Genomic DNA, 18,259 nt, shown 5'->3' with positions numbered 1-18,259 from the left:
CCAAGGTCAATAAAAGTAACCAATAATGTGTCACCATATTGATAATGTCAAAATTAAAAGAAATGCCTTGTCGCTTTGTCTAAGAGCCTTACACATTAATGGAAAGCCATAATTCTAACTAATGTAACTATAGGGGTATGGTCCTTCACGTATTATAATTTAAAGGTTATTTGGGATTTTTTGCTTTCACATGTAGAGAAAAAAACAAAAAAAATCAAGGTTAATACCTAGGCAGTGACGCATATATATATATATATATATATATACATACATATATATATATATATATATATATATATATATATATATATATATATAAATAATAAGCAACATTTGTTTTCCCCTGTGTTTCCGTGTGTGTTTGGTTTTAGCCTTTTCGAACTTTTTCCCTTCCTTGCTACATGAGAAAAGAAGAACAAAAACTGCGGCTATGTGCTCCAGGCCGACTGCACTCTCAGACTAATTTCTCTTTCTTCTTCTCCCTGCCCATTGAAAAGGGGAAAGGTTTTTGTGGTTTTCTGGAGAAATAAAGAACTTCTTAGAGAGGTCGGCAGACGTGACTTTGAACTTGGATCAGATCCTGTGTTTCCTGTGGAGAGGGTAGAAATAGTCTTGGAAGAATGGTACATAACGTTCAAACAGCATGGCTTTGAGCTGAGGCACACAGAATTCCCAAAGTTTTATACATCCTCCGCCCTATTATTTACAGCTTAAAGCGTTCGGAGGAGAGGAAAGACAAGACAAAGTGTGTTGTGCGTTGGAACGGGACTTTATGGGACTTAGGTTCAATGCAATTGTAAGTAAACCTCCTTTAACTGAATGTTAACATTTAAATAAACGCTCGTATGCTGCACGTATAGGACTTTTTCTTAGATCAGAAATGGTCCCTGGTTTGGCTTATGTACATTGGCCTGGAGTCCGTAATGCAGTAACTCCATCCACATGTGCTAGGATAACTTCAGATGGACGGTTTGGTTATTGTCAGGGAGTGTACAGTGTAGTCTACATAGGCTAGGAAAAGCTCGCATATACGCCTGTTCCGTAACCACAAAATGCCGCTAAACTTAATTTTAAATAATACAGATTCCCTGATTTATTCACGCAGAAAGACCAGGCTCTCGGTCCGTGACGTCACTATTTATTATTTTTTTTTAATTAAAGGTATAACACATTGTGTTTTTTGACATGGGAATGTAATCTCATCTAAATACGTTCAAATGGCATTGTGTTCTTGTATGTGCTAAAATATTTAGAATAGGCTACTCTATGTGCGTATATTTAGATGTGCCTAAAAATAAGTCTTATGATAGGAAAAATGTAAATGGTACTATAGCTTCCAAGAATTCTCAAATTTATACTGTTGTTGTATTTACTGTGTTTCAAACCATATGTGGAGTTTATGGTTCTGTTGTAGAGGAAACACAGTGTGTTTCAGAGTCGGTCTAAGAGCGTTTTGGTGTTAGCTACGAATTAGTGCATTTTTAATGCAGTAAATTAAAGTATTCAATGTAAAGATGATGTTGATGGCAATGACGATGGTGTATATATTGCCGACAACTCTCCTGCCTTATTTTTCATGTCATTGAATCTATTTTTAATAGGCTACTTTATATCTCAATAGGATAATGTTATAGGCTGTTTATACATTAATACACTTTTGTTTGTTTTTGATGTGTCCATCAACACTCAGGGAGACATGATCACGTCCTTTATTCAAATGCTGACCACCACATAGGCTACAAATTGGATGCGAACTAGTGTTTTAATACATCATCATGTGTTGTCAAACTCACGTGCAGATTTAGTCAAGGCACCTCGAGCGAGGTTTGTGAGTTTGTTTTTCATTTACGTTAACCCTGTCTGTTTGTTGGATTACACTATGCCAAAGTAACTAGATTTCGCTATAACCAAAATATCCTGCACATTTTATGCTATTAAGTAATTATGCAAACTGTAGAGGCGAAGTTCACTAAAGAATTATGGGTTACACTTACTCTTATGAGCCCGCGTGGCAAGTGATTTAGATTTTTTAAGCGGTCTGATTAAACGCGAGTATTTTTGCTCTCCTTCTACCTATTCCCCGAAAAGGCTCTCCGAAAAGTAGGCGGTAATTGTCGGTGGAAGATGGCGATCAGCGATTAGTTGCCAAAGCAGTGCGTTCGATTGGAGGGGCACCTGGGATTGATGAGGAGCGGCGGCCAATGAGAGCGCGTCAAATGAATGACCGGGCTCCAGTTAAAGGGGGCGTAAGAGGAGGTAGTGCCAGTCCACTGAGAAAGAGGGACCCTCCGAGATAAACATAGACAAGCGAAAGAAATAAACATTCCAATTCGAGATGCTTCAAGAACAAGGAAGACTCAGTAAGATAATAACTCGTATTTTCGTGTAATCCGAAAATTACGACATCGACTCAGTTTGAAAGGGAACGAGCAAAGGAATCTTTTCATTTCGCTGCATTGGGGATTTTGAGTAACAAGTTATCCACAAGAAAAATATAGTCTAACTTAATACGCAAAGCTTTTTTCCTATGAGCGGATCGAACTTCATCGCCTCATGTCGTGTTCTCAAATCTGGAAGTTAATATTCCTGTAGCGCATTCGATTTTATTTTGTTACATGTTTTGTTGAAGCGCCGCACATAGACTGCTTGAAAGAGAATTGGTTTTGCTCAACGAAAGCATGTTACTGGACGCTGGGCATCAGTTCCCTGGTTTGGGAGTGGGCACCTTTGCCAGGCATCATCACTCCTCCAGTGAGATGCAGGACAGAGACTTGAGTATAGCGCAGAACAGCTTCGTCGACTCGGCGCACATGGGCGCATTCAAACTGAACCACGATCTCTCGCCCGGACAGAGTTCTGCATTCACGAGCCAAGCGCCCGGTTACCCTGCCGCGGCTCTGGGCGCGCACGCGGCTCATGTCACATCGTACGCGAGCTCGCCATTTAACTCCACGAGGGACTTTCTCTTTCGCAGCCGTGGATTCGGGGAATCGTCACCGGCGGGAGGCCAGCACGCACTCTTCGGCCCCTCTGCCGGCTCGCTCCATCACTCTCACACAGACAGCCAAGGCCACATTCTGTTCCCTGGCATCCACGAGCAGCATGGATCTCACGGCTCCCCAAACGTGCTCAACGGGCAGATGCGACTCGGACTACCGGGGGAGGTTTTCGGGCGATCAGACCAGTACCACCAGGTCTCCAGCCCGAGGACTGACCCTTACTCAGCCGCTCAGCTGCACAACCAGTACGGCTCCATGAATATGAACATGGGGATGAATATGGCAGCGCATCATCATCACCCCGGAGCCTTCTTTCGCTACATGAGGCAGCAGTGCATTAAGCAAGAGCTCATCTGTAAGTGGATCGATCCGGAGCAGCTCAGCAATCCGAAGAAGAGTTGCAATAAAACTTTCAGCACCATGCATGAGCTGGTCACCCACGTCTCGGTCGAGCACGTTGGAGGACCCGAACAGAGCAACCACATCTGCTTTTGGGAAGAGTGTCCCCGGGAAAGCAAGCCCTTTAAAGCCAAATATAAACTGGTCAATCACATACGCGTGCATACGGGAGAAAAACCTTTCCCCTGCCCGTTCCCTGGATGTGGCAAAGTCTTCGCGAGATCAGAAAACCTCAAGATTCACAAGAGAACACACACAGGTATGATATTTATTTATGTTCGCGCTTGTCTCATTAAAGTCTTGCATTTGTTTTGCAGCTATACAATGGTCTTTTTTTTTTATAACCCCCCAAAATAGTAGCGCAAATAGTGGTTCTTACAAAAATAAGCTGATTACGGTAGGTTGGTGTATTTTTAGACTTTGAGAGCGCATACTTAGATTGACGCTTAAAGTAGATTTAGATCTTTAAAAGAAAACGGATGCTTGTAAGCACATATAGGCTAATTCGCGTAAGTGAACGCGGCTGAAAACGATTATGCCTGGTCGCGTACCGAGTAAATGCGATGTTTTGCAACAATGTGCTGAATTATGTAAGAGACTGCCGAGGGTTTGTGGTTCATAAAGTTTAAACGGGTCAAAGGCGACTTGAGGGCTCATCGCGTGCGCAGAGCAGCCGTAAATCTCTCCAACCGGTTTAATGTTTGCGTGGACCAATGCTCGAGCACTCGGGTGACTACGTCAGGATTTTGAAATTACTCCAGTTTGTTGCTTGTTTTTGGCCACGTTACGGGGTATTTTAATTGTTGTTAAAATTAGAAACATTGTATACACTAACAGCGATACACTTAATATTCATGAAACCATTAAAAAACAACGATTACAAAGTGTATACTACAGAGCATACAGCTACACGTATACACACGCACGTACATACGAATTACAAAGTGAATACAGACCATTACCAGCACAAAAAGGGCGACATAAAAATAAGAATATATTTCCTACTTTAGGAATGGGCGATATGTGGGCCTATTGTTATTCTTTCCATTGCATTGACAGTCTATGTGTTAGACAGGCCATTACCAGGGTTGCATATTTGAGCAATTTCCTCTTTAGAATACACGGAGGTATTGAGCCTTCTATTTGTCAAGGTGTTAATTGCATTTTGATTATTTCTAAGCAAATGGCGAAGTTTTGTGTGGGGCTGACAAAAGCTAAACGTTGAAAATAGGAAATGGTGTTATGTGACCGATTTCCCCCTTGTTTTAATTTTGTTTTGTTTGTACAGATTGTTAAATAAAGTAAATTCTCCCAAACGTAATTGTCAACAAAATTAGATTTTATATAGCCTATATAGGCTATTTTGTTGTTACCTTTACACTGGTCATCATATTTGTAGATGTGGTTGTGTGACCCCCTGTGTAGTTGTAAGGCATCTCTGTATTACAACTACGTGCATATGATAACCTCTTGAGTGATTTCATCTCAGTTTATTTAGAATGCTACGCAATTTATTTCTTTTTATTTTTAGAATTTAGTCCTAAAATATTTACATTTAAATGTTATTTTGAAGTGTATCGGGATGGCAGATTTATTCTGTGTTTTGATGTGCGCTATTTTTGTTGTGTTTTTAAAAGCTGAATTAAACTTTAAACACTAATCGTGTGAATGTTTATGCGGTTTTTCTTCTCAGGGGAGAAACCATTTCAGTGTGAGTTTGAGGGATGTGATCGGCGCTTCGCGAACAGCAGTGACCGAAAGAAGCACATGCACGTTCACACGTCAGACAAACCGTATCTTTGCAAAATGTGTGACAAGTCCTACACTCATCCCAGCTCTCTTCGAAAGCACATGAAGGTAATTCTTCCAGATTCCTTTAGAACAAAGAATGAGAAATACATTATGCTTTTTTTTTGTCACTAAAATGTTTACTAAGTGCCACTTTGTGTATTAATAGCAGTAGGCTAATACATCTAATTAAAATTAAAATAACACTAACAAACATAAATTACAAATGCATAACAGATAATTGGCTAATGCATATTGAAAAAGTTAGAACTGACATGAACTGACATATATTGTCATATTGGAACGAACTACTGATTTGTCTAGAATTTAGTTTTGTCAATACACATTATTCATGATTCATTCCGAGGATCATTAATTATTTTTTTTTGTTGTTTTGTTTTTTGGTGTGTGTTTTAGGTTCACGAGGCATCCCCACCTGCATCTGACTCTTCGCCAGCGGCAAGTTCTGGTTATGAGTCCTCAACACCCCCTGGTCTGGTGTCCCCCTCCACTGAGACCCAAAGCAACAACAATCTGTCGCCTTCCTCAGCGGTCCACAGTTCCAACAACCACAGCAGTTTATCGTCCAATTTCAGTGAATGGTATGTTTAAGACTGTGCCATCCCAGGAGGAATCATTTCAGAAAACCAGGAGATCCATATACAAAACGAACGCTCCTATATTATGCGCTTGTCCAGCAGGATTAACATTCCCACATCGACAGAAGAACCGTGCGCAAAAGCACTAAACGTCCTCTTTTTGTACATACTACGCGCTCTCTTTCCCAATGGTTGTAATAGGTTTTGTCGGTTTTTTGGTGTATAGATGTTCCTTCAATGGTAGCTATTTCTCTAACTGGACTTTTTAGTGCACATATTACCATAAAGTTGTATTATCAAAATGAATATTGTGATCCCATTATGGCAAACTGATTGTAAACTAAACAACTATTAACTGGAAAGAGTGCCAAAGTCAACATTTAACGAAGACTGACACAATATTTGCTTGTGAATGTATATCTTAGTTTGCTGGGCTTAACTTGTGATGTCTTGTGCTTTGCAAGTTTGAATTGTGATATATATTTGGAAGATTGTGGGGCAAATTAATGTCGTGCCGTTAAATATCTGTAACTACACCCTTCTTTTTGTAAATATCGACTGCCATATTTATCCATTTGTAATTAAATTATGGTATTTACTTGCTACAGATGAAACAATATTTATAAAGAATGTTTCTTTACTATAAATATGTACAATTATGGGCTGAACAGGGGCAGTTGTTTTGTTATATGTGTTTTTGTTCAAAGTTTGAGAAGTGTTTTCTCCATTATTGTGATAAAAATTTTACTGCATACAGATATAATAAAACGTGGTGCAAGTGTACAATCTTTACAACGCGTCGTGTTCTTTCCATGTTATCTACGCATTATATAGCTAAACTTCGACAACTTTTAGGCCTTATTTTTGTATAGGCTAAATAGACTATTTAAGACTATTAAACCAGAATTTGCACAGTGGTCTGAAAGCAAGACGCATACAGCTGTTGTGTAGTGTTGGATAGATATTGTTGAAATGTCTTTCCATACACAATTCGGCGATTCAAACACTAATAATTTCTAGCACTGAAGGACATATTTCAGCATTTTAAAAGAAAAAAAAGACAGAAACATTTAAACAGAACATGCGCAACATAGGAATACTGAGAGCAGTATGCAGAAAATGTATACACGGGAAAACTGATCTGACTTTTATAATCAGTAGGCCTTAATATAAACCTTCCCGCCACTATTCGAGTGCTCCATTTTTTTTTAAAGACGCATGAGTTTAATTTTGGATAATGCAGCAGTCGCCCTTCCTTCCACACTTGGGATAAAATAGAGTTTGAAATCAAGTGGCCGTGAACTTGAACTTGACTCTGGCACTCTTGTCAAGCTCTAAGGGGGGAAAAAAAACTTTTTTTCCTGCAGAATTAAGAGGTGACTGGCAGTCCCTGCGACTTGTTCGCTCGATTGTAACCCGGATTTTCTATTTAATTTCGTGTGTTTCTCTCGGCGCTCAGAGGACGCATAAACACCTTCAGATGCGAGAATAAAAAAGCGGAATAAAATAAATTTAACAGGGGCATTTGACATTATGCAGCAACATCAAGGAATATTGTCGCAGGCTATTTTTTTGGCGTATGATGATATCACTGACAGCACGAAAACAATCCTCCAGCATGAGTAATTAATAGACTGGAGATACTTGAGAGCGATCGTATCCGTGTCACTATCTGTGTTAAAGCTTTAGTGCAATGTGTAGAACTTTAGACGGTGAAGGATCAGATTAATATTCATGTGTGTAAAGCCTGGGGGAAGGGATAGGCTGTTAGACGCGTTTCCTATTGTTGTTGACTGTAAAATCACCACCTGGTGCCACAGTGTGTTTTAAGATGGGCACATGAACATAATGCATACCCTACATATTTTATTCACGGGAAATTCACTTGGAGCCACCCACAAGAAGCCAGTTGGTCCGTTCAGAAATCACCAGAACACTGATTATTAATGTGCAGTTGCCTATGGGCTGCAGGGTACAATCTTTTCTTGGCTGTTGATTGAATCGCCCACTCATTGGCTTGTGTTGGTTATCCGCTGGATATAAATATTCTCTGTTAAGGCATACTTTGACATAGTTGTGTGTTGGTGTTTTGACCTGTTTAGGGGAGGATGGTGTGACCTGTAGGGAGAGTGAAAGGTCAGCGTCCTGCGGAGCTTGGATGGCGTTTCCTTCGCAGCGCATGCTGCTCTGATATTGATCCGTGTAGAAAAACCTGCCCACAGAAAAAAAAGTACTGTTCAAGACTGTACATTCCACTTTCAAACAGACTTTACTATTTTTTAACAAGCACTGTTTCTGAATTTCTTCTACGTACAACTGAAAATTCAAAAGGCGTTTTGGTTCAAATCATTAGGATATTTTATAAGATATTTTAAAAATGAAATGCTATAAACGAAACAAATATACATAACGATACGAAAAAATAATAGGCTAATAATAATAATAATAATAAATGTTTTCATTGTGTGCTTCAAAAGGTTTTTTTTTGTTTTTTGTTTGTTTTTCTGGATTTATGAGACTGGTGAGTGCTGCCAACTCCAGCTCGTAGAGCTCATACAGCGGAGCTTACCATTTAACAGACCAGAGGATAGGGGCCACCTACAAACAAAACACTGGCTAACACACACACATTATATATATATATATATATATATATATATATATATATATATATACACACATTTCAGGAAAAAAAATAATAATTATATTATGTAAGATTTTATAACGTTAGAAAATGTTACTAAATTACACCAAAATGTTAACCAAGAGCTGTAATTGTTCCTAGGCGGTGGAAATAGCCTCACTCTCAATGATTAGAGCAATGGCTGCCTTCATTTTCCAGCCGATTTCATCCACACCTGCAGAAATATGCGCAGACATATATGCGCAGTCTCTTTCTCTCTCCCTCACACACGCACGCACACACACACACACACGCACACACACAGTAGTCCCACTGTTTTTCTCACACACAGAATGCAATAACAGTGAACTATGGAAGATTTTCCCCCAACATTTATTCTATTACTTCTCTTTCTGTTATAATTAATTTGGAACACTTTTCCCAAGAGAGATCACCAATTCGAGAGATTTTTTGGGATCATATTTCGCCTTATTGTACCCCTGTCTTATTCAGTTTGAATTGTAGTTTCTTTTGTAAAATTAATTCAAAATTATTTTATTCGTATTCAATTTATTTGTACATATAGGCCATACATTTAATTAGACGCATGTGCCAAATGTGCTTGTGTTATAGTCTTAAAGACTATCGTTAAACGACTAGAATAATGTTTCACAAACATTATAATGTTTATGAAACAGTCGAAGCAGCTACCTCTTTATGTCAGGAAAGAAACAAAATATATCAGGTCGGACGTTTTAGTTAATAACTTGTCCGCAGATCACAGATGAAATCAGTAAAAATGAATGATCAATGTAGGTTGTATGTTAGATATAAAGAGTTTTAGCTATTTATATTGTTAATATGATTATCATTGCCTGTGTTAAAATCAATGCCATCTTGTATCAAATCAAACACGGGCTTGTAAAAACCTAGTGGTTGTCCTTGTGATTGACGTTTAACTTCTTGCTAAGCGAAAATGATTCGGTAGTGTATTCCACCGAACTATGGTATTAATGATATGACTTATGTAAACATTAATTAGTTACTGCCAAAGTGGAGAACAGAAAAACGTGAATGAAAGTGTTTTGACTGATGAGATGACACATAAAAACAAAAACACACATTTAACGTTACAATTTCTACATTTCAAATGTAGCTAAATCAATCTATTTTGCGCTGGGTCAAAGAGTGATATGAAGACAAACTGTAAACATACAGGCCTATGTAACACGGAGAGTCCATGTAACCTTATGTGACCTGCCGTAACGCTACACCGCTCTAATTGAGGTCCTCACAAAGATGGCCAAAGAAACGGTTTATTCAGTATTTTTCAGTAGCCTATTTTAAAAAATAATAATAATTGTAATTAAATGTTGATGAAATTTGAACATAACGAATTTACAGACAAATAAACGAATGGTTTTTCTGGGGCTCATGTTCAGATATACCAGGCGCAAAAAGAGAGCAAATGTTTTAATTGACTACATTTTCTTTGACTGTTGTAAAACAGCAGATACGAGAGTAAAACAATATGAAACGTTTTTATTTTGAGAGAAAGTGCATTTTTGGAAAATATAAAATATTTCAATTTAAATAAATATTTCTGTCCATTGAATAAATAAAATACAAAATAAAGTTTAACACACACACACACACACACACACACAGGCCTATATATATATATATATATATATATATATATATATATATATATATATATATATATATATATATATATATATATATATATATATATATATATATATATATATATATATATATATATATATATATATATATATATATATTTGGAATAGAGTTGGAGATATTTTATTACTAATTTTATAATATAGGCCTATTAATATAGCGAGTAAAATAAAATAATAATAAAAACCCTTGAAAGCACACAAAGCTGACAAAATCCCGGCTAACTTAGCTGAATATAGTAAAATAAATACATTATGGTTTTCGAAAGACAGCTTCAAACATACATTACTGACGGCCACTGCTGAACTGTAGTTTAGTAATATCAACATACTGATAGACACTTGTCTATCAGGAGTGCTATAGTTATATGTAACTGTTATATGTAAACATGTTTACAATGTATACATTTAAACTCGCCATTGGAGAAAGAAGAGGATGAAAAGGATGAAGAAACAGTGGCAGGCGCTCATTTAGAAAACGCTCACTTAAATCTCATGTGTTAACAATATTTATTTAAACGTGAAAACTGTTGTTTTAATATCTCTATTAAGAATAAATAGTTATATATCATACCTCGATTGAAATCATTTCCATTAGCTTATAATGTTGGCTAATATAATGTTTTAACTCTGTCATTCAGGCCTGTCACGCGCCATGCACAGAGGGCGGGACATAGTTTTAAGACGATTATTTTAACAAATACTTCTTTTTTGTTAATGATGAAAATGCATTAATGTCGATACTTTTGTGTACATTTGTCTCTGATAAAGTGGGGGAAAATAAGAAACAGTTACACATAATAACGAATTAGCCAGTGGTTCAAGGTTCACGTTAATTTACTGACGTTTTACGCACAAGAAAAATGTGAAGTGTAGATTCACTTTTAACTTTGAGCTTCGAGAAACCAGGCAGTACTGACGGTAATTATGTAAATAAACTGAGACATTCACTCATCTTTTAGCAATTTCATATAGACTAATAGATTTTGGCCTTTAACTGAAACGACCCACATCTAATTTAATTTATTATGACCAGTTTACATTGCAAATGGTCCACATACATGATCTGAACTGAGAATTTAATAAATTAGCCACACAGGTGTGAGGCATGGCAATCTGTTTATTTAATTGTTTTATTGATGGACATTCTGCTTTATGTTAAAAATTTGTTACACAGAGGTATAAAGTTTGTCAGTGTGCCAAATTTATCATGTTTCTAAATAGGTTTGTAAGCAATCGAAAAAACAAAATGACCAACACACAATAAATTTAATTTAATTAAGACTTTTCTTTAGGAGCATCACGCTGTATATAATTCTTCTTAAAGTAGAGCTCAGGCCTTTTCTTTCTTCCGCCTGGCTGTTCAGACCACCCCTCTTTTATAGTATGTTTATGTGGAAGTCTATGTACAGTTGAGCTTCCTGTTACAAAACTGAGACTTTCATGTCATGAGGAGTGGACGTAGACACAGCCTTTCTCACGACAAATGTATAAGCTTACTTTGAGCAAGCAGGAATAGCTGTCACTTCTGGCCTATAGACACAAACAAAAAGCCTAATTCCTGGAGGAAATCCAAGCTGGCACCGCCTATTCAGGACAAACATGACCGAGCCATTGAAAACCTCCCCTGCTAAACACTTTCCCTTTTATATACGTTCACTTTGAATGAGTGTTTTTCACTCATGGGAGTCATTTTGTTAGTGTGAGTCACACAAGTGGAGTTGAGTGTGAATTAAGAAGTACAGTCATGCTACTGCAAACACCATAAACACTTTATTCCTCTTTCGACATGAGCCACATGGTGTTTTGCTAGATCTAGATCATTTTGATATTCCAGTATTACACTAGTATGAGCTTCTAGGAAATGGCTGGTTAAATCTCTCTCGAAAGTAAGAGTATTCAGTAAAATTATTTCAGTAATTATTGTATAGAGGGTTATGGATAGAAAAATAAGCCACTTATGGGTTTTTTTGTTTTGCTATTTTCTGTATTGGTTCATTGATGATGGTAGGTGGATTTCACTCACACACATACACACCTACAGATGGACGTCAGATTTGAGTCACTAATTGAAGTCTAATGACGCAAGTCAGTTACTCACTAAAACTCGGTTCAGAAGGTGCACTTTGTATTATTCAGCCCAGAGAACGCTGCTAAAAAAGGTGCAGCTTCTGTTTTTGAAAAGCATTACTGGGCTGCGGCCTACTTTTTTTTATGCAGACCCCTCCAGTTTAGGGAAATTTTCAATTTCCCTGCACATATAAACCTAGAGTCACACCTCTACGACTTTGATCTTCAAACACAGCGGTTCTCTGCCCGAGGGCAGCAGCAGGGCTAAAGATGCTCTCAGAGTTTGGTTTTATAAGGACTTAATGACTTAATGGAACAGAACCCCTCTTGTTCTCCACCTTTGTGTTGTATTTGTCATGGAAACCGGCATAAGGTTTGGAGTTACCTGTTTATTTCAGCATTTTTATCAGATTTAAAGAGGAGAAGGTAATTGGACTCGACTAGCTGGTCTCACCAAATAAAAAACCCTCCGCCAAACTCAAAAACACGCGAGATACTAAAACATAGAGGAGGAAAAGTAAGCATTTTATGTCAAAATGAATTTGTTTTAGCACTTAATTCAATCGGTTAATGGAGACAGTCAAAGTCTTCTCAAAACTCGTACTTTCGATAAGCTGTATCTGAGACTCCCCACATCTCTCTCCTGCTGTTATTCTTGCGTATAACGATACTTAGAGCAGGAAAACGCCATTCAGGAGAATTCACACGAGCTGACAGAAATGAGTGTTGATGGCTCTTTTCAAAATATCAAGGAGTGTGCAGATACCCTCTCTTACATCGCAGATAAGCTTCTTCCCAGCTGTCTCTTTCGTACTTTTCTCATTGAGCACCTTTGACTAAATCTCAAAAGCAAATGTGAAAGCAAAAAACCCTGGTGCTCCGAGGATTTGGTTTGATATTCCTGTGCATATCTAATATCTTACAAGTTTTTGACTTTGCCCACATCAAGAGTTTACAAGTGGCCCTCCACAGGTTATTAAAACACCAGGAATGGTTGAAGATGAACATCAAAACAGTAGCAGTCTGTGCGGAATGGATTCCTGTGCCGTAAGTTGTAGAACTGATCCTTTTTTTTTTTTTTCACTGTCTGGTCGTCGCATGAGGAGGCCGCGCGCCCGTGGAGCTCTCTGAATACTACAAAAACATCTCTGTCTCATGCAAATATTAGTCCAATTTGATACTTTTGCTTCAAAACAATGCTCAAGGCACTGAGAAAGAAAGCATATCTCTGACTTATCATCATTATGCTGAACCGACTGTTATTATTTCAATGGCATTGTTCATATTTATCAATGTATGTCTTACCCCATGAGGTGCATGTGAGATCGCTCCATCGATGTCGTCAGCTCCAAGCTATTGGGTTTGGGCGGCTTGTTCATTGCTCAGGCTAGTGGACTGGAAGGAGCTAATTTGATTGACTCTGAACGTCAAGTTTCCATGCTGGAGGTCCAGGGTCCCCCGACAGTCTCGACGATCATGGTCAGTGAGCTCATCAGTGGCTAGTCAGGTAGCACCTGACATACGTCAATGTCTAGAACAACAAAACACGCTAACGTTAGCTAATGCCCAAAGTGATGGTGATTTGAATGAATGGAGCAGATTTAAATTTATGTGTGCAAATATGTATCGTAATGACAGTTCTGAACCTAATGATTCCCTCGTGACCTCAGCTCAAATGAAGTCAATGTATTTGGACATGTTATTTCAGAAGAACATAAATGATGTTGCTATATTCACCAGAAAGAACATTATGTTCATAACAGTCATCTCATTGCTAAATTGGCAGCATAACGTGATAAAAACCTGAAGCTAATCCCCCACGCATCTAATTTACATTTTAAACAGAAGAGAAATTATATTCCAGCAACAATAAACAATTTCTCTATAATTGTCGATCTGACTAAAATAAATTTAATAGGGATTTTTTACTCCATAGAAGTTTTTTTTAACAAGGTTCTGTCTCCTTAAAATAGCCAATATGTCTTGTAGATGTGGCTCACTATATATAAAGAGCCGTTATGCTCATGGGGACCCAGGTTCAAGTCTGGCACAGGTCATGTCACAGCCTTATTTCTTACTTTAATTTTCTGTTGCTTTTCACTGTCCATTAAATGTATGTACTATTTAATTGTAAGTATACATACACCCTAAAACATGCTGGGTTAAATACAACCCAGCGCTGGGTAAGATATGGACGGACCCAGTGATTGGGTTGTTTAGACCCAGCGGTTGGGTTAAACATTTAACCCAACTGTTGGTTGAAAACAACCCAGCATGTGTTCTGCATTTACCTTGTTAAATGTTTTATTGCACAATACATGTAATTATTTTCTAATAATTGCAATAAATCTAATGTAAGCAGGTTTATCTAAAAGCATTCATATTAATGCATTAAAATTTTAAGTTCGGTCATCATTTACTCAACCTCCCCATCGTTCCAAACCAGTATGAATTTCTTTATTCTGATATTTAAGATATTTAAAAAAAAAAAAAAAAAAAAAAGTCTCAGTGTTTTTTGTCCATAGAATTACAGTCAGTGGGGTTCAATGTGGTTTGGACATGCGGGTGAGAAAATAATGACAGAAGTTTCATTTTTGTGTGAACTGTCCCTTTAATTGTCACAGTTTAACATCAGTAGAGACTGGGTTGACTGAGTCATCTACACTCACAAACATAGGTGATGTCATTCCTGATCTTATACACAGGTGTCATCTTAACACTTCCAATTTTTCTGCGCGTCAGCCACATGCATCTCCCTCTCTGCATCTGACATACATTCTTTCGCTACTCTCAGACAGCCACGGTGATAATGAGTATATTGATTTCTTGACAAATCACAAGTGGCAAAAACAACGAGAAATGCTGCACATCCCCAAACTCCTGACAGTCATATTTATGGTGAGAAGGACACGGTCGGCTCGCTCATTCTGACAGAGGTGTTCTTATTTGAGGCGGCACATCTCATCATCACACGGGCACTCGTGAGGCAGAGGACGACTTCATAAACATGGAGAGCCGAACCCACTACTCCACAAATTGGTGTTGTGTAGCGACATCCCTCCCGTCTCTTGGCTGTCTGGTCTCTGGGATGCGGCCCTCAAAGGAGGTGTTGAAAAGTAAACAGCGCCTAGCTGGAAGGGAAACGAGTGCATTTACTTCCCACCTCGCGCATAGCTCGCGTGGGAAGTCTGAGCGAAGATGGTCCCCGGTGGGCTTTCTGACAAACTGGGGGATTCTGCTAGGCCCCCATCCTTCTAGCACTCGACAAATAAATGGGAAACACTGTTGACAGCTGTTCACAATGATGCCGAAGAGAGGGAATTGCATTAAAAGAGTGGCACTCCTGACAGATATTGCCCTGTCGTACAAAAAAAGCACATAAAACAAAGGGGAGGAAAGCTATTTGAAGGTGCAGCGAGCAACAAGCTGTGTTTTTAATGCCGAATTCGGTGCCGCACAAATCCCTCCTCCCCATCCACAAAGCGCTGTGGTGGCACTTCACAAAATAAAACAAGCAAGCACATTTGGAGAGCACACTCTGTGCCAGGGGTTTGATAAGAGGGGACTAATTGCTGCAAACCGAAGAACAGTGCAGCTTGTCAGCATGGCGTATAGCTGGAGGTAGGGTCCATCCTGAGTCTGTATGCGTGTGTTAGATATTCTGTATTTAATTGAAGGGCCCACGGTACACTGGGGTGAGGCTAAGGGGAATTATTAAGCTTTAACCAGGGGCCTTCTGGGAAAAGGGCCCTAATCAGGAAGCTGGGGTGCGAGTGGAGGCTGATGAGAATTATGACGATTATGACATGTTAGCACATGTCTGTAGGACAAGTGGACAGACGATGAGTTAATCAAGGGCTAGATTAAATGGCTCCCATGCTGTCAGCAAGCTACCCCCAGCCTCCCATGTCAATGTCTTCTTATTAGGGTCAGCATCTACCTTAATGACTTATGGATGTGTGTATATATATATATATATATATATATATATATATATATATATATATATATATATATATATATGTGCAATGTGCAAAACAGTGACCTTGAGTCAAAGACATAGTTCAGACAAAAATGAAAACTGTGTCATCATTTACTTACCCTTATGTCGTTCCAAACCCGCATGACTTTCTTTAATCTGCAGAACACACACAAAAAAAGGTCACGTCTTCACTTTGATCTTCAATTCTTCCAAATTTTGTAGAACTATAGGGACTAGCTTAACCCCTCATGACTATTTTTATGCCCTGTCACGCTCTGATTAGGTCATGCTTTTTACGCTTTAAGAGAGTGTTTAGCTTTAGGTTGAGTATTTTTGTAATTTGATGACAGTTTTATAGAGCCTTTGTTATATATGATAATATTAGCTGTGCTATGCTAATCAGTCAACGATGATTTCTATAAATATCAATTTTTAGCAATTGAAGATAAGATAATTGATCATAAGATATACCTTATTCAGTGTCTCTCTTTCCTTTTTGCATTTACAAAATTCATAAACTGTCATTTAGTTGGATTGTTTAATCTGTAACTCAAATACTTCCAGGGCTTGACTGGTATCGATCTTAATGGCATCTTTTTCTGGAGGAAATAATGAAGAGACAAATAAAAGTTACAAATATGTGGAAACAGTTTTACAGCGCACAGGTTTCTTGTGTCTGTCAATTTTTTGTCAGTACAAGCATACAAGCATTATTATAAGCTGAGCTACGCTAACCAGTTATTCAGTTATGATTTCCGTGCAATTCAGTTGATTTCATAATCCTTGAATTACCTTTTCAGTGGAACTAACCGGAATATATCAATTGCAAACATGTTTTGTTCTTCAATGTCTGCGCATTCAGTTTTCTGAATGTCTCTTCATTAGCCAGGCTCATGTGTTTCTTAGCGTCAAGCTAATTGATTGAACTTCTCATATGTTAATCCTCCATTGGAGGGAACAATACCCTTTGCGCTCGAATTTACTTTTTTTTCACCCTATCACTAATAAAGCCAACCTCCCTGCTGATGGAAAATTGTCAGTTTACCTCAAGCTACAGGGGGCTTAGCAATCAGGCCTTAAAAAAGCACTGACAGGTTAACCTGCTGTGCACAGGGGTCTCCAGGGACAGGCCTCCACTGCAGTTTTACATGCAACGCTTCTGTTTGCCAACCAGAGACTCCCACACAATAGAGTTGTTACCAGCCACTTGAGTTTAACCTTTGCAGACCCTAGGCAAAATTTACATGCTCTAAACTGCTGCATGCTCTTTCTAGTTCTAACCTACTTTGTTTACTTATGCTAGCACTATTTTGTTAAGCAATGACATGAAATGTCACATGTGCATCTCAGTTTTGGGAACCCGTGAAAGAATAGGATGATAACAGATTAATCATCTTGTTGTACTTCAAATGGAGATTTTAAACATTCTACAATGACACTGATAACTTCTACCAAAACACGACTGTTATTTATGTAGCTTGCCAGGCTTAAACACTTCCTGTGCTATAATCTACAACTCTTTACACATTATCTTACAACTGCATCCATTTTGCCATGGTCATGTCTTAGTAATGGGCTTTTAGTGGGACAGTTTAGGGTTTTCACAGCATTTGAAGACAGCCTTCAACAATAGACAGCACATTCGCATGCTTGTTCAAGGTGAAGTGACTGGAACACAGCACTCAGAGAGGGCTCTTCATTGTTCGCTCTCTAACAACCCATTGTGGGCCACAGAAAATGTAAAATGCCTTCCATAGATATCCATCAAAGACTTTATCATTACATCTATAAAACATTAAGTTCCTTTGTGAGACATTCGTGCCTTATTCTGCATTTCACCCAGCTTGGCGTGTATTGTAATATGCTTTTCCACGCTCAGCCACGAGTTTTCCTAATGATAATCATTGAGCATTACTAACGACTAGCCATTAGAGCCATAACCACAGAGCGTTCCAAACTCCTCCTGTGTAGCACAATGGATCTGCATCTATCTGGGATCTATCCGGGAGATAGCTGCAGAATTAACATTTATTGTTTTTGATAGACTTTTTAACTGCAGAGGTGTGCGCTTTTATCAGACGTTTGCAGATCTT

At 38.4% G+C, this 18,259-nt stretch overlaps 1 protein-coding gene across 3 annotated transcripts; it reads left to right on the top strand.

Annotated features, from left to right (window-relative positions):
• Nucleotides 1–631: 631 nt before the first annotated feature.
• On the top strand, nt 632–6,573 carry zic2a (zic family member 2 (odd-paired homolog, Drosophila), a). 3 transcript variants are annotated; one of them, XM_058787471.1, is made up of 4 exons: nt 632–796; nt 2,975–3,657; nt 5,092–5,255; nt 5,604–6,573. In XM_058787471.1, the coding sequence occupies exons 1-4, from the start codon at nt 789–791 to the stop codon at nt 5,796–5,798; spliced, it is 1,050 nt and encodes a 349-aa protein (XP_058643454.1). In that variant the 5' UTR covers nt 632–788; the 3' UTR covers nt 5,799–6,573. The 3 variants fall into 3 exon arrangements, with proteins under 3 accessions (XP_058643454.1, XP_058643453.1, XP_058643452.1); XM_058787470.1 differs by having other exon boundaries at nt 637–796; nt 2,089–3,657; XM_058787469.1 differs by lacking the exon at nt 632–796 and having other exon boundaries at nt 838–3,657.
• The last annotated feature ends 11,686 nt before the right edge of the window (nt 6,574–18,259 follow it).

This window comes from Onychostoma macrolepis, chromosome 09, assembly GCF_012432095.1.
Source record: "Onychostoma macrolepis isolate SWU-2019 chromosome 09, ASM1243209v1, whole genome shotgun sequence".
Lineage (NCBI taxonomy): Eukaryota > Metazoa > Chordata > Actinopteri > Cypriniformes > Cyprinidae > Onychostoma > Onychostoma macrolepis.
Note: the sequence above shows the minus strand (reverse complement) of the source record. Positions and strands in the feature narration are given on the sequence as shown.

Excerpts from the sequence above, each read along its gene's own strand:
- zic2a (XM_058787470.1), top strand. The coding sequence starts at position 2,679 with ATGTTACTGGACGCTGGGCATCAGTTCCCTGGTTTGGGAGTGGGCACC. Across the intron at positions 3,658-5,091 it reads TCACAAGAGAACACACACAG|GGGAGAAACCATTTCAGTGT; the intron begins GTATGATATTTA and ends TTTTCTTCTCAG. Across the intron at positions 5,256-5,603 it reads CTCTTCGAAAGCACATGAAG|GTTCACGAGGCATCCCCACC; the intron begins GTAATTCTTCCA and ends TGTGTGTTTTAG.